The sequence below is a fragment of the Apis mellifera genome, linkage group LG1 (assembly GCF_003254395.2).
Source record: "Apis mellifera strain DH4 linkage group LG1, Amel_HAv3.1, whole genome shotgun sequence".
Taxonomy (NCBI): Eukaryota; Metazoa; Arthropoda; class Insecta; order Hymenoptera; family Apidae; genus Apis; species Apis mellifera.
In genome coordinates this window covers 3,955,138-3,972,500 of record NC_037638.1, presented here as the reverse complement: position 1 = coordinate 3,972,500, position 17,363 = coordinate 3,955,138, and the positions used below count along the sequence as shown (strand labels likewise).

The 17,363-nt window shown below is 32.9% G+C and overlaps 1 protein-coding gene across 2 annotated transcripts in view; it reads right to left on the bottom strand.

The window, feature by feature from the left end:
* LOC100578042 (nose resistant to fluoxetine protein 6) overlaps positions 1-4,921 on the bottom strand; it is a 12,652-nt gene extending 7,731 nt beyond the window's left edge. The window contains exons 1-4 of one of the 2 annotated variants that reach the window (XR_003306099.1): positions 4,319-4,921; positions 3,299-3,530; positions 772-954; positions 96-331 (exon numbers count right to left, since the gene is read on the bottom strand). Coding sequence is in view for 1 of the 2 variants with exons in the window: in XM_026445217.1 (XP_026301002.1) it covers positions 96-331; positions 772-954; positions 3,299-3,506 (627 nt within the window). In the remaining variant the exon portion in view is untranslated. The remainder of the gene's footprint in view (positions 1-95; positions 332-771; positions 955-3,298; positions 3,531-4,318) is intronic. The other variant, XM_026445217.1, reaches the window with a different exon arrangement.
* Positions 4,922-17,363: the final 12,442 nt, after the last annotated feature.

Here is a 17,363-nt window from a genome sequence, read left to right as displayed (position 1 = left end):
ACATCGGCCTCTCAAAACTTCTCCTCCCTTCGAGTTAATCTCGAGTCGCGACAAATCCTTCAAAAATCGATAATTATTTGGAAGAATTGATTTACCTCGTGCAAATTGGACAAGAATATGTTATGCGCCTTCATGACGAAAACCAGACGTTCCGTGATTGGATGGGTCGCGTCCACGTCTATGAGCGTCAAAAAGTACCTCCCCTTTATCCTTATCTCCCTTCCGTTCCACCTCTCGCGCGCCGCAACGTTCAAGCATTGATCGAAATCACCCAATTGATTCACGTTCCCTTGCAACAAACTGGATGGCAGTTTCGCGTTCGAGTCCAACACTGGAATGAGAGAATTTTTTCAAATTTCCCTTTTTTTAATAATTCAATCCTTTCCACGAATTTTTATTACAGGTTATGAATTATTTATGGGATAAGCTAAAAATTTAATTTTAACGTTATAATATTTTTCTTTAATTTAAATAATTTGATAATTTAGTTTATTTTATTCAATGATTTAAATTTATATTTTAATTAATGAAATATAGAAATAGATTAGATTAGTAATAAAATTATATTTTTGATAATATAGTTACAAATTTATATAGTTTAAAAATATATTATTCAATGTTTATCAAAAACATGTCCTGTTGATTTTAATTTAAGATTCGATCTGAATCGATGAATTTACGGTAGAAAGAGAAATCGATCGAGTGAGAAAAGGGAGAGGAACATCAATGTGAAATATCGCGAAATAATTATGAAAAGATGTGTCGACTCACTTTCCATGGCCCAGAATTTGTAATTCCTCAATTCGCGCAGGAAAACGTTAACCTGCTCCCGGCATTCAGCGTTCTGAACGAACGTGAAGTTCGGGGTGAAGCGCAGCATGTGCGATATCCCGTCGCTCGTCAACCCGGCGCAAAGAGGAAACTTGCCAATCGTCTCGTGATACGATCCGTTCTCTGCAAATCAATTCGATATTATGATTAATTAAGGGAGCTCTCTCTTTAAAATTTTTAATCGGGATGTATTTTCGAGCAAGGAATGATTTTTAATGAATTTTAGTATTTCTTTGAATAGAAAGATTGATATTAAAGGAATCAAGATTTCGATTCTTCTTTGAGCAATAAAATATGGATGTATATTAAAAAGTAAAATGAGGCTTATATATATATTTATATGTATTGTAATGTTAGTAATTGAACAGAAATATTAATATTTGGATTATAATAATGTATATGAAATAAATATGAAATAAATCGAGAAATAATTTGAATTATTAAAAAAATTCCATGTATAATTAATATTTATTAGGGGTTGGTAAGTAAATTGTCGATACAATTATTTTAATGCTTCTTTTTTCGATATAAATAATTTTTGTTATTAAAATTAGGGTAAAAAATTATTATAAATAGGATTGAATTTATTTCTGTGTATAAATATTATTAAGATAATATTTCTTTTATATAATTTGAATAAGATTTTTTCAATATAAATAATTTTTGTTATTAAAATTAGGGTAAAAAATTATTATAAATAGAATTGAATTTATTTTTTTGTATAAATATGTTGAGTCAATATTTCTTTTATATAATCTGAATAAGATTCATTATTTATTAATTTTTTAGAAATTTTTATCAAAATAATTAATATAAATAAGATTTTTTTATAAGATTGTTTTTATTTTTAATTTTAATTTTCATTACTAGAATACCATGTTAAAAATAAAAATAATATTATTAAAATTAATAATGAATTTATTGGACACGTAGTAAATTATTATAACAGATTAATGGATAATTACACAAATCCTCTGAATGATTTCTTTTTTATTTTTTCCTACATCATATAATTTAATCATATAATTACATATATAATTACATGCATATGAAACAAATGTGATTTCAATGAATATAATACAAATTCGAAACATCTTTTAATCCCTTTATTTATACTGAAATAAAGAAAAAAATAAATAAAAAAAAAGAATCTTTTAAAACGGATTCAATTCTATTTCCTCGAGAAAAATGGATGTCAAGTTTCGATACAAATTTTTTGTAATAAAAACTTTCTTATCTTTATTCGTATATATACTTTTTAAAAATTATTCTCGAATAAAATGAATTCATATTTAATAAATGAATTAAATTATAAATTGTTAAAAAAATAGTTTTAAATAAATAATATAATTATTTACATTTAATTTCGATATTTAAATATTGATTTTATTAATCCTAATATTATTCTAGTAATTGTTATTATTTAATTAAAATATTCAGTTTAAATAATTATTCATTCATTCCAAAATTAAAGTATACACAATTAATAAAAATAAGAAAAATTGAAATTATTCAATAGGACGTTATTCTTTTTGATGATTTTAAATAAAAAAGTAATTGATAAAAATAGAATAATTTCAACATCAAAGATTAAAAAATATCATTAAAAAAGAAGATAAAAAAAATGGTAAATTTGATTTTGTAATTGGATTAAAACCACATTCAAATTTCACTTTTTCCATAATCTTTTTTTTTATTTATTGCAATGAATTTATTTAGCAATTTATGGAATAATTAACAAGCTCGATATTATTCATTCCAAAATTAAAGTATATACAATTAATAAAATAAGAAAAATTGAAATTATTCAATAGGACGTTATTCTTCTTGATGATTTTAAATAAAAAAGTAATTGGTAAAAATTAATTTCAACATCAAAGATTAAAAAATATTATTAAAAAAGAAGATAAAAAAAATGGTAAATTTGATTTTGTAATTGGATTAAAACCACATTCAAATTTCACTTTTTCCATAATCTTTTTTTTTATTTATTGCAATGAATTTATTTAGTAATTTATGGAATAATTAACAAGCTCGATATTATTCATTTCAAAATTAAAATATATACAATTAATAAAATAACAAAAATTGAAATTATTCAATAGAATGTTATTGTTCTTGATGATTTTAAATAAAAAAATAATTGATAGAAATAGAATAATTTCAACATCAAAGATTAAAAATATTAAAAAAAAAAGGTAGAGAAAATGGTAAAAAAAATTTGATTTTGTAATCTAATTAAAACCACATTCAAATTTCACTTTTTCCATAATCTTTTTTTTTATTTATTGCAATGAATTTATTTAATAATTTATGAAATAATTAACAATCTCGATATTTCGACACTAAATTAAATTAAATGAATTCACTTCCTCCAACAACTTCTTCCCAATGATCATCATTTTCCCCCATAAAAGAAAAGTAACGATTAACAAAAAAAAATTGAGAAAAAAGAGATCGAAATTACCGAAATTCTTCTTCGTCCCCTTCCACGCCTCGCAGAATTGCGTTTCGTTCGAGAACGATCCGTTCCTCCCCGATCGATCGATCGATCTCGCCAGGGTGCACGAGGAGGCCTCGGCGCCGCCGATTCCCTCCACGTCGTTCGAGGGGTGGATCGAACGGTTGGCGCGAATTGCTTGAAGGATGATCAGCAGAGCGAGCGCCTTGTTCATGTTCCTTTCCTTTCCTTTTTTTCGCTTGAAAAAAGGGGAATTGAAAAATTAGAGGGAGATTCTAATAATTTTATAATGTATAAATGGATCGATCGATCGTAAACTGGATCGATCCGATGTTGAAGATAATGGAGAGATAAACTAATACTGTTCTATTCAAGTGACACATTGCTCTTTTATGAGTTTATCTTATTCGTATTTATAATCATCGAAGCGACGTTTGACGTCAACGATCGACGCAATGCGTCCGATTGTTAATTAATAACGTTCATGAAGAACGGTTATTGGGATATTCTTGTTTTCGTCGGCCAAGCAATCGAGAAGTACGCAAAAATTGGAAGAATTTTCCTCCTTCGATCTCTTCTCGACCAGGCTTTTCTTTTTATCACCGAACGAAACGAGTAATTACGATACGAAAATAATCTTATTCTCATTCATTTAAATTTTTCCACCTGTCAAATACCTGTGTTCACCGCGATTAATCTTTTTCTTTTTTTTCTTCTTCTTGTCGCACGTTCGATTTTCAATTCAATTATTCACGTTCGTCGAATCGAATTAATTACGATCATTTAAAAATCGTTTAAAATCGTTTCGATCTATCTGTTCGATCGATCGAAACAGATACGAGGATAAGGAACGTTCGAATCGAGAAACTTTCCCTGATAAAAATTATTATTGTTGTTATCCAAATATTGTTATTTCACAATATTATTTCGATAAATAATATTATTAATATAATTGTACAAAATTCTTTAGTTCTCTAGAAGGATAAAAATATTAAGAAAGAAAGGTGAATTCTGATTTTCACTTACCTTCGATCAGATCAAACTTTCGAATTAATCGAATTAATCTTTGAAACAAAAAATATTGAATTATATGAATAGATTGAAACAAGCACTAAATTTTTGATAAAAATATATCTTTGATTAATATTATTGATAAAAACTAAAAAAATAAAAAAAAATTTTAAATTAACAATACAAGCGATATCCGATTAATTTAATAATTATTATTAATCCAATTATTCGAACGATAATTCGGATTTTCCACCGTCGAAACACTTTTTCACACTTGGCCCCGGAATCTTGCACGCTCAGCGGCGGCCAAAATAAAACTTCTTTTAAACCGAATCGAACAACGGATTCAAAACAACGAGTCGAGTCGAGTCGAATCGAGTTTATCGCTTCTTTCGCTTGTGCATTGTTTCATTCGCCGCGAATCTACGAAATATCGGTAATAACTGCTGGCCAGGACTTGGGCCAGTGGCGAGCGAGTTCCAATTAAAAAAGCGATCGGCCACGTGCTGCACGTTTTCCACGAGTGTCCCTATTACATTCCACCCGTTTTATACGCATACTAATAATCTTCTAATCGTTCAAACTAAAAGCGAAAACTAACGCTCTTGGATACTTCTCGATACCTTTCTCCTCCCCTCTTCCTTCCCCCACTCCCTTCCCCAACTTGTTCGAGATCAAGAGGTAGTAGATGCCATCCCTTGAAATCGATTCACTCATTTCTAAGTTATTTCGTGTTGCTTCGTTCCTAACTTCGTTTAGGAGGGGGAGGAGGAGAGGGAGAGGGAGGAGGAGGAGGCCATTCACCGGTGAAAAAAGTTTCTAACGCCGAGACGGACGATTATGTAGAGATAAATATAACATGGATAATATTTTGGTTTAACCATCGGTTTTGCCTCGATAATTTCTTCCTCGAAGCAATAACGATAACAATTAACATTGTACCGTTTTATGTATACGATTGTGTGTATATATATATTTATATTATATATATATATATAGACAATAATAGTTGAGAAAATAAATGTGTCGTTCAAGGATAAACGAGTAATTATTTTTTCAATGACTCAAAGTGTTATTAGCGGTTTTAAGAGACTTAATGAGCCTCGTCGAAACATATTAATAGAAGTTATTGCTTTGATAATTGATCAAGATAACAATTTTGAAATAATAATTTTTGACCGTTTAAAAGGTCGAGTTATAATATTGGAATTTAATTTCGTACCCCGTTTTAAATAAAATATATGTATAGGGTGTCGTTGGAAAATTGTAATTGTATCGTATTAATTAAATCAACTTGAAATTATTGTTCATTAAAAATTAATTAAAACGATTAATATTGTAATATTAAACTTTTTACATTTATTATTGATTTTTTAAATTTATGTGTACGTATAAAAAACCGATCTGATGACATCGATCTCATTCATAACACAATCAATTCGTGATATAATAAATAAATAAATTATCATAATCGAATCGATGAATTTTTTTTCTTACGGATAAATTTATCACGAAGAATAATTTTCGATCGATTTATTTCGATTATTTTTAGAGAGAGATAAAAAAAAGAAAAAAGGACGAGAAGAGAGAAGAAAAATATTTTTATATATTTTTGTCTTTCCTACTCCGAGAATTCGAATTTTTATCTCTTTTCGCAAGAATTTACGACTTTTCTCTCGAATTAAAATAATAATGGATAATATTATTTTTTAAACGGATAATTAAACGGATAATAAAATGCGGAAGGTTTAAAAATAAATTCCGTCCGATTTTTAAGATCCTACATAAATTTGAATTCGAATTAAATTACAACTTCTCATTCATAATCAATTTTCTTAACACGGGTATACGAGAGAATTATACATGAGAAACACAATCCAGAATTCAATTTTTTTTTTTTTTTTTCGCAATAAGATGATTTCAGACGATCGTTTCATTTCTACATGGTGGTACATTATTATACGATTTGGTACAAGTTCCCGCTCTTTTACCTTAACGCGATATTTATTGACATTATTTTTCAAAGAATTTCAACTCGGTTTAATAATTTTTCTTTTGACACGTAATAAAAAAAGAAAGAAATTGTCGAGAACGTCAGGAATAAAAACATCTTGTAAAATAATTATATCATTATAAGTTTCTTTTTTTTTTTTTTTTTTTATCGATGATATCACGTTGATCCAATATTTACGATTCCTTTATTTTTCTTAAAATTTAATTCAAAAAAAAGCAGCGAAGTTTTCGTATTTATTTAAAAATTTTCTTTTTTGCAATTATCGCGTATATCATTCAAACGAATGAAATTTTGAAAAATTTTGAATTTTATTTTTTTCCTTTTGTAACTTTTAATAAACATTTCACCAGACTTTTCCTTACAATTTGCGAGTTATTATAAAGTAGAATTAAAAAATTATAAAATTTTCGAGAGTCGATTTCAAAAAAAGAAAAATAAAAAAAGTTTCGCAATTTCTTTGAATTTCCGGATTCAGCATCCTTTCAATTATAATTTATCGAATTATTCTTCGATTAAATGTATTTATTGGATTGCGACGAAAGATAAATATCTTATTTCTCATCGTTATTCGAGTTACGAAAACTTTTTATTATTATCGAAATTAAATTTCTCAAATGTTATTCGCGTGTTACGTTACGCTGACATTCTAAGCGAGACGTTATTCTTCGACGCCTGTAATCGTTTCAAACGGAGAAATGTCATTACCGAAGCAAAAATTCGACCTTGGCCACAAAACCTCGAATAAAATCGATCGAGTTTCGTCAACAAGATTTTACAAAACAAAAACCTCTCCAATTGATCAATTCATACGTTCAATTTGCAATAATTTGTAAACCGTAATTGTATATACATTTATTACTACGTAAATGCACGAACAAGGAAAGAGTGAAAATTCTACGCAAAGAAACGTTTTCTCCCGCGCGATCGTTGCGCCATCACCGTTCGAAATGTAATCGTAATTCCCTCGCGATAAACCTGATGGCGCTTGAATCCAAGTCCAAGTGAAGAGGATATACACGATGACGGTGAAATATATATACTACGAAATATCGTGCGTAATAACCGTTGGAATAAAAGGTAAACGATAAAATAAATTATCCAATTCTTACTTTCCTGATCGCATATATATTATGATTTCTTAATCGTCGTTGTAATATTTTTAACAAATTCGTGAAATTTAATCACTTGGAGAAACGTTACGAAAATTGATGTCTTCCTGAAAACCCTTTTAATCACATTTAAGATCTTGAGTTCTTTCGCAACGCGTATGTCGAAAATATCGTTTACGATGGCACTTTATGTTACAAGATGGAAATTCTTGTCGTACAATTTGATCGAAACTCGATTCTCCTTTTTCTCCTTCCTTCGATTACAAATTTCATTTCTCAACGCAATAAATAAGAGGCAATGGTAAGATTTGTAAATAGATAATGGTAGAATATAAATGATTATGTTATTCGAATAGAAGAAATAATCGTGTCGTAAGAAAAAGATAATGGAAAAGGGACGATATCGTCGTTTCGTGTTACACGTTGCGAAACATCTTTAATTTACCGAAGATATTATGCAAATTGATTGCAAAAGTTGTATATTAAATTTTACTTATCCACAATGTTTCACTTTCTCTTGTTTACTCGATATATAATGCTCGATCAACGTTATTCGTGGATTGCTATGATATTTTAAATTTTTAAAATTATACTTGGGACAAAATTTTCTCTTATTAATTTTAACAATATATATAAAAAAAATACAGCCTATCGTATATTATTATGGAAAATCGAATTTTCGTTCGAAATTCATTAAATTTCGATTCTTCTCGATCCCATTCGTCGTCGATATTTTTTGAAAAATTTCGCTCTTTTTCCATATTCCATTAAGTAAGGAAAAAAAAAAGAAACGATATTACATTATCACTTCGATATGTTGATTAAGCAAAACATTATACTCTTTCATGATATTTTACGGAATACGATTAATTGAACGACACGTGTCAAGTTTATTTCGACGATATAAATATTAAGGTAAATATTTTTATGATATAAGTATAAAAAAATCTTTAAAAAAAATATATATACATATGTAAATAAGTATTGAAACAGGTTACTAACGACAAATATTGTAAAAATGGAAAATTTATAATTTTATTATTATAATTTATCTTGTTATTAAAAATTCTCTCTAACAAGAAAAGAATGTTTATCAACAAACGTTATATAGAAAATTTATGTTAAAATTTTATGTAAAACGTATTATTTAAATTATACGAAATATATTGTTATTTTTCGTTATCAGTTAATTAATTAATTAATTAATTTGAATTTTATTGGATCATACGTTACACGTGAAGACATATATTTTTTTTTTTTTTTAATAGAAATCTGTAACGATTATCGATATAAATTTTTTTTTTTCATCAATATTTAATTATCGAATTTTTTTACTTAATTGGTTATATAAAATTGATGATTGAATTTTAAAAATTATATCATATTAGCAAATAATTTCTAATAATTATTAAAAAAAATGATATCCAAAAATATCCGATCGATAATTGGATCTAATTATTCAAATTATTAATTTCAATTTATTTAGCGAGAAAACGGCGAGCTTAAGTGGTTTGTTGTTTTTTTTTTCAGTTTATCGGTATTGCATAACGATTCAATAGAAAATTTTATTCCTTTCCGTTTTTATGTTGCATTTTGTATTCAATTTTTTTTTTCGAACGATTATTTTTTCTTCTCCATTATTAGTTTTTTTTTTTAATTTATTTATTCATTTATACTATTTATTTACTTATTTATCCATTTTTTTTATATTCATTTATCAATTTTTTTTTTATTTATTATATCACACATTGAATGCATATAAATAAAAATAGATACAATGTATATATATATAAGTCAAGAAGAACAAATGATAAGAGAAGAAGGAGATAGAAGAAAAATTCAGAAATGTATTTTTATCCAAAAGATGGAGACAATATTATCTTTCCATTCTTGTTTTATTAACTTCCCTGTATAAATTAATTTCACTTTAGAGATGGCGCTGATTCTCTAACTCTCTATTTCTATCCTTCTTTCTCTCATCTATTTATCTTCTATCATCTATTTATCATCTATTTATCCTTTGTCTGTACCTGCCTTACCATCTAACGTTTCTAACAGTTTCAATCGTTCGCCGTTAGATAGAGCGTCGATGTACTGTCTTAAAGGAGGCGAAGTAAATTCAAAGTTAATCTAGATAAACTTAAATTTGGAATATTATATGTAAAAATTTATATCCTAGGAATTTTTCCTCCTCAATAATATATATTAATTATAATATATTTTGTTAAAACATTACAAGGATTACAACAACTGAAACAACTCGAGCGTAGTGGAATAATAGAAATTAATAGGTTCGTTGAATTACCGGTGGATTCCTTTCAAATGTTACGAAATCAAGCAAGCCTGGGACGACCACTCCGGTTAGTAAGCAATCAATTACGTAAGTTTGTGCCCATAAACCATTGTCGAAATTCCTGTGATCTATAGAACCGTCTATCCTTTTCTTAATTATTCCAAGATTAAAGGGGAATTCGAACAATGTAATCGATATTATATTCATATAACTTTAGCCCAACGGTTTCGGTTTTGGTTAATTAACGATCAACCGTTCATAGAGCCGTGGTTGTTGTTGTTGTTGTTGTTCTAGTGCATTCGCGTTCAACGTAAGAAAGCCCCGGAATCGAACTGGCTTCGGTACTTCGGTTTAATAAATTACGTAACAAGAAATTCCATCGTAATTAATCGGTATTCAACTATAATGAGTTTTCACAACTAATAATACTTCGTATCTATCGCGGCTGTGCGCGCGCCGAGTTCCTCCCGTCTTCTCGAGTAATTTAATCATTCATACAACGATTCTCTCTATCGTCGTCCATCGACAAAGAATATTCTATATCGATACGAATTTTCCGCTGGATCAATACGCAAACTTCTTCTTATCTAAAATTATCTTATCATCGATTTCTTCAAATCTTTCGGAAAAAAGTAGAAGTTTTTCCCAACTTCTCTAATTGGATCACCATCGATCGAGAAAGGGAAAAGGGAGAGGAATCACGCGCGCAATGAGTTGTAAACGCGGAAAAAGAGGAAAAGAGGGGGGTGGGGAGGCGGATTACGACGGATGCGTCGATCACGGCCAATTTGTTTGGCCGGTGTACGCGCGGTCGTTAAGCCGATTAATCCAATCACGCGTTAGGATGTTCGCATCTGGATCAATGGCGGTGGGCATCGTATATTAACGTTCGGTATAATGGCAGCATTATCAGTCATTAAGCGGGACACCGCTGACGATTTTCCTACGGCTTTCTCCCATTCGTCCATTCCATATTTGACAATTCGATGACATTACCCTCGTTGAAAACCTCGTTTAGATTTTATCTTCCCTAGTTAAATATTTCACTCGCACTCGCGACATCGGAAAGAAGGAGGCCGACGAGCCTCCTGTTTAATAATAAAGTGAATAAAAATGGAAGAAAGAAGAGGGAAAGAAAGTGAAAGTACGAAAGTATGAATATAATTACGAGTTAGGGCGAGACAGAGAGAGAGAGAGAGAGGGAGCGCGTGCAATTGTCTGGGGAAAAAAAGGGAGGGGGGAGCGGAAAGAGAGCAGCGTTGCAAGCGTATTATAGAGGGCGGGCCGAATGGAACACTTTTATGCGCTTCCAATTTTAGCGGGCCGTGCAAATGGCCTGCGTGGCGCGATTCAACTTTGGGGGACGGAGGGGGGGGGGAAGGAGGAGGAGGAGGGGGAACGTGAAAAATAATTGAACGTTGAAAACGTTTTTAGAAAAGGCCAAATTCCCTTCTCTCTCTCTCTCTCTCTCCCCTCCCCTTCATCCAGTCAGTTCGTTTCCCGCTTTGTGCGCGCCTTCGATTAGTTGACCGTTCTTTTCACGCTATGTGTACCGTGTCGGGGAACGTTTGTCCGTCGTGAACCAATCCTGCATTGCATTTTTATTTCTCCCTCCCCGATACTCGAACATGGTTTATCGGGGGAATTATGGAAGCTTAAAAAAATAAGATCTTTGAAATAACTTTTCGTGCAGGGAAAGAAACTTTTGTACTTTTTTTTTATCTCTGTTAGAGAGAAAAGAAAGAAAGAAAGATTGGATCGATATTTCTCAAGCATCTCTCTCTTTCCTAATTCTTCCAAAGAACGAGAAAGGAGAGGAAGAATTTCGAGCGAATTTCACCCGCCAAAATTGAAAAATATACGGAAATTCCAAGGAAGAAGAGAGAGAAGAAGAGGGATAAAAATTCGAAGTCGATTATCCATCCGGACGGGGACGTCTGATCGGGCGCTCGTCACTACTCGACTCGGTGGGCGAAAAACCCCCGCTCCCCCCCCTCCGAATCGATTGACGGTCGTGTAAAAGATTCATCGTTGATCGACGTGGGGCGAGCGGCGGAGGGGGGGGGATGGCGGCTCGCCTCCGTTCCTTTTCTTGTTACGTCGATTCCCGTAACATTCCGCGTCTCCCACGTGGATCAAAGCCAGCGCTGCGGAAAGTGTAACTCGTTGTCGAACGTCCGTCCGGCGGATCGACAGGCGGGCGGGGAGGGGGGGAGGCAGGCCAGCCGCTCTCTCCCCTCCCCTCTCGTCCTCGCTCTACTCGGAAGACGTTGTTGCCTGCCACGGCCCAACGCCGGGATAAAAGGAGACGGGACGAGAATTTCCTTGGCTCGCTCGAGGAATGCGGATTTTTTTTGCTTCAATTCTCGAGAAATGAATTCCACGGTGGAAATGATATTGTTCCCTTTCCTCGCATTCTTTGCACTCGTATTCGTTTTCGAATTTTTGAATTTATAAAATTAATAATAGAAATTAAGATATAAGAATTATAATAGAATAATGATAAGAATTAATAATAGAAAAATTCGAAAGAAGAGTGAGAATTACCGTGATTCAATAATATTATTAAAAATATTATTTTCTTGCTATATTCGAGCAACGATCAACGACTTAATTAGTCATTAATTAATTTTAAAATTGTTTCTCCGCTTCTATTCGATAATCAGATAGAAAATTGTTATTATTATTATTATTATTCTTGTTTCTTGGAATTTTATTATTATTCTTATCCTATATAATATTATTATTCTTATTTCTTGGAATTTTATTATTATTATTATTCTTATTTCTTGGAATTTCAGATAATTGAAAAAAAAAATAAGAAAAGGAAAGATTGTAATTGTCTCTTTAAGAATATTTTTATATTAAATACTCATCTCATATATATATATATATATATATATATATATATATATATATATATATAATTCTCTCCGGAGGAAGAAAACTTTCTTCATTTGGAAAAGTGATCGAAACGATCTTTATACCAGTCAGGTGGAGAAGAAAGTTGAAGCCTGGCTCGACTGAGTGGAGTAGTGTCTCTCGGTACAGGTTATATATACGATACAGGTGAGCCGTTCAGCTTTAACCGTGCAAGTCGTAGGAAACATAGAGAGAGAGAGAGAGAGAAGTAGCAGAAGCAGGCAGAGGCGTCGCGTATATACTCGACCACGTATCTCTTCGTGTCTTTTTTTTTTTCCTTCTTTTTCTCCTTTTTCTTTCATTCCTCCTTTTTCATCTCTCCTCTCCTCACCCGAGAGGAGGGCGAGAAATGAAGAGAAGAGAAGAGAAGAGAAGAGACCTACCTAGAAGAGAAGAACCACCCACGTTCAGCTCTCTCTCGAAATTACTCTCGAGGTGACCCCTCGCGCCCCATTTTCATCCCCTTTTCGCCCTCATCGCACTCCCCATCTACCCTTTCTCGCGTTTCCGTCGAGGCGGCGGCTCGCTCGTCCCCCCTCCGTTTCTTAATCCAAGGGACCCGGGATACAATAAGCCCGAGGAATGGCGCGGCGCCCGTTATCGAGATCAAAGCGAGAGCGTTTCGGTGAAACGGACACGTTTTAAACACGGGATAATCTGTCTGGAGGTGGAAATCCTTCTTTTTTCTCTCTCTCTCTCTCTCGAATCTCCTAATTCTCGTACGGAAATAAATAATTCATAGTGCTAGTTCGTACTTTTTCCATCCTTTTTTCGTAGAGAGAGAGAGAGAGAGAGAGAGAGAGAGAGAGAGAGAGAGAGAGAGAGAGAGAGAGAGAGAGAGAGAGAGAGAGAGAGAGAGAGAGTCACACACACACACACACACACACACACACACACACACACACACACACACACACACACACACACACACACACACACACACACACACACACAGAGAGAGAGAGAGAGAGAGAGAGAGAGAGAGAGAGAGAGAGAGAGAGAGAGAGAGAGAGAGAGAGAGAGAGAGAGAATAAGTCGAAGAAAATTCTCTCTTTCTCTCTCTCTTTTACTTCATTTTTTAATTTTGGAAAAATTAAATGCACATCGAACGAAAGAGAGAGAGAGAATATTTTCTTCGTCTCTCTCTCTCTCTCTCTCTCTCTCTCTCTCTCTGACTTCATTCTTTAATTTTGGAAAAATTAAACGCACATTGAATGAGAGAGAGAAAGAGAGAGAGAGAGAATAAGTGGAAGAAAATTCTCTCTCTTTCTCTTTCACTTCATTCTTTAATTTTGGAAAAATTAAACGCACATCGAACGAGAAAGAAAGATAGAGAGAATGAGTGGAAGAAAATACTCTCTCTCTCTCTATTTCACTTCATTCTTTAATTTTGGAAAAATTAAACGCACATCGAACGAGAGAGAAAGAGAGAGGGAAAATGGACGATCGAGAGAATGACGTATCGTTGCTATTTAAGGGAATAATCGGGGCACCGATGTTCCTTTCTTCCTTCCTCCTCCCTCAATTTTCGCGTGTAACCCTCTTTCGAAACACACTCTCTCGCCTTAATGCGTTTATCGTTAACGCGATAAATTCAGCCGGGTTTCCAGCCTCGTTGACGACGATACAACGTTCTGTCCTTTCTTTTTTTTTTTTCGAGGGAATCGAATTTGCGAAGGAAGGAAATAATTTTTTCCGTGTTGTTGGAAACCGTCTCTGCGGAATGGACGATCTCTCGAAACGTGTCCCTTTTTTTTTTACTGATAATTTAGTCTCTCGATCGAATTATTATTTGCGAATCTGCGTGTATTTCTTCATTTTTTTTCGTTCAGGATTATATTTTCGTAATAATAATCTTCGAAATTTTTTGGCTCGTCAACGATACAGTGTTTAACGAGGAGAAAAAGTTTCTTCGTCGTGCAATTATACATTGCAAGATTTAATATTACCACGGATTGAACGTGTTTAATTGAGATAATAAAGATATGTCGTCGCGTAATATATATATATATATATTGTATCCATTGTGCGATCTCAATTACGCGGAAAATGCAAATTCAATATAATAACGTTTATTGGGAGCGGTGGGTAGTTCCAGTGAATAAACGTTCCTCCCCCCCCCTCCTTCCATCTTTGCACACAGTCCTCGAAATCCTTGGCATTCTCGGGAGGCCAACGCTTATGGAATCCAGCCACTTATGGAAATGATCCAACATTTTTTCACGCCCCCTCTTTCTCCCTTATCTCCTCGTCAATCATCGATTCTATGTGTAGCAAAGATATTTATCCCCCGTGTAAACGATGGAAAATAAATGTATGTTTTTATATACGAGAGTATGTTTAGCAGCAAATGCTTTTTGAAAATTTGTGAAATCTGCTCCTTTTACGTCTTATGTGTTTTATTATTTGAAACATAGTCTGAAATTAATCAATAATCAATAAAAGCTTTCAGATCTATGCTTGTATAATATTCTTCTCTTACATTTTAAAGGTATTGACTGGAAGATATCTATTCCAGCAAGTTCATTGATGGAATGGAATACCTGTTTTCACTTCTCATCACTAAATCTAAAACATGAGAATCTAGAGAATTTTAACGTGTAGATATAAAAATTTCTTTTATTTCTCATAGTACTTCAATTACCATTCGTTAAATTTAATAATTTCGTGTCCGAGTAGTTGAAATAATAATAAACAAAAAAATATTTCTTATACGATCATCTTAACAACGTCACGAGTGAAAATAATTTTTTGAACGTCGAATCGTAGCTCTTCTACTGCTAAGCGCGTGGACTGTCAACAAAGCGCGCGTAGCGGGGAAAGGAGAGTGTAATCGACGTATCAAGTTTCGCGAGCATTTCTTCGAAGACACAATAACAAACAAAAAAGTTCTCCTTACTTCGTCCTTGGTTCAGGATTGATCACGAACAATTAAAAATTAAATGTAAATCGATACTACCAAAATATATACGAGAGAAGAAAATAAAATAAAAATAAAGAGATCGAAAGAAATGTAGAGGCGAACCGTTTCGAATTCACGCGTTTCGACGTATATCGCGATTTAAAGGGCGGTTCATTAAATTCGCAGCCCCCTCTTGAGAGTTGACGGACAGCAGAAGGGGTTGTTCCCAGGGGAAGGAAGGGAGAAGTTTTCAAAGGACGCGCGGGCCTCGTTAAGGCGACGCAGCATTATAAACGGCGCACGGTTGTCAGTAACGTTGACAGACACGTGGCCACTCATCGGTGTATATCATATTGCGTTCTCGTCGCTGTTACAATTCGTCGCTGCATCTCCCCTTAAGTTCGATCGGCCGCCGATAGAGCGCGCACGTGCTCGGTGGGTAAATTCGCGTGCTCATTAAGAGGGGGTCATTCTCGAATATGATGTTTACATCTCTTTTTTAGAAAGATACAAAGATACGTTCGCGTTGACTCGAAAGATTTGAGTTGAAAAATGAATTTTATTTATATTACGAATTTATTCCCTTTTTATCTGTAAGAGAGCAATTTTTCTTTTTCATCGCTTTGTCGAATTAAAGTATTTATTGTATTTATCGAAAATGTTAATTCAATTATTTCGTTAAACCGTTCCCCCCCTCCTCTCTCTTTTCTTTCTTCCTTGATGAAATACATTTATTCCATCAATGCAAATTATGTTATCGCAATTCGTTTGTGCATTTAACTCGTGAAACTCGGGGAAAAACAATAATAACAATATTGTAACAATTGCTTTTTACGCTTTTCGATCCCGCTACGGGAGGGGAAGAACAATCGCATAATAATTAAATAGGACGCGTTTTTCAATTAACTGATATATTAAAAAAAAAAAGGGAAAAAAAAAACTCGTACATCTCGCGTTCTCGATCGAAAATTTAAAATTAGAAAATTAAATTGATACGTATATACGCGGATAATATATGGAATAAATAAGATTTTTGTCACGAATAAAAAGAGTAAGATTAAGCGTGAAAATTTCTCTCTAATAGTTGTACAAAATTTTCATTTTCGCGGGATAATTATGCGGGGCCACCACGTTGTGTGGAATACACAATCGTGAAACGTGTTCCCTTTCTAAATGTCGATGAACCAAAGCATGACGGAATGGCGGATTTAATTAACAGCGAAAGCCTCTTATACTTAATAATCTACGCATACACACACACGCGCGCGCACACACACACACACAATGCGAACAGAAGCACGGAAGGCAACGTAGATTACGTTATAGAGAGACGTTCAGTTTCGCGTGAAACCAGCTAGGTAAATTGACTCCAGCGAGTTCTGAGGATCCAATTCCGGGATTTCGCTGCTGGTCGATTGGGTTTCACTTCCGCCGCGATTCCCTTTGCGTGTAATTTGCCTCCGAGCAACCGGCATTCGTAAATATAAATTCCCTTTTTATTGGCTTCGAATCTTCCTTTCCTCTCTCTTTTTTTTTTTTTTTTTAGATTTGCCATTAAACCGCAAAATAATTTTGTCGAAAACTTTCTCTTTTTTTTCAAAGATACACTTCGATGGTATTCGAAAAATTTTTTTTTCATCCCAATTGAGGTTATGTTACGATGCATCCGCTTTTTTTTCAGAAGGAAAGGAGATCGAATTTTCTTCCGATTCTTTGGAAAGTCTCTAATTAAAAAGTGGCCAGGTTAATTAATTTTTTTAATTTCATTGCTTCGCATCACGAATTATTGAAACACGCGGTGATTCGTTCTTTGTTAGAAA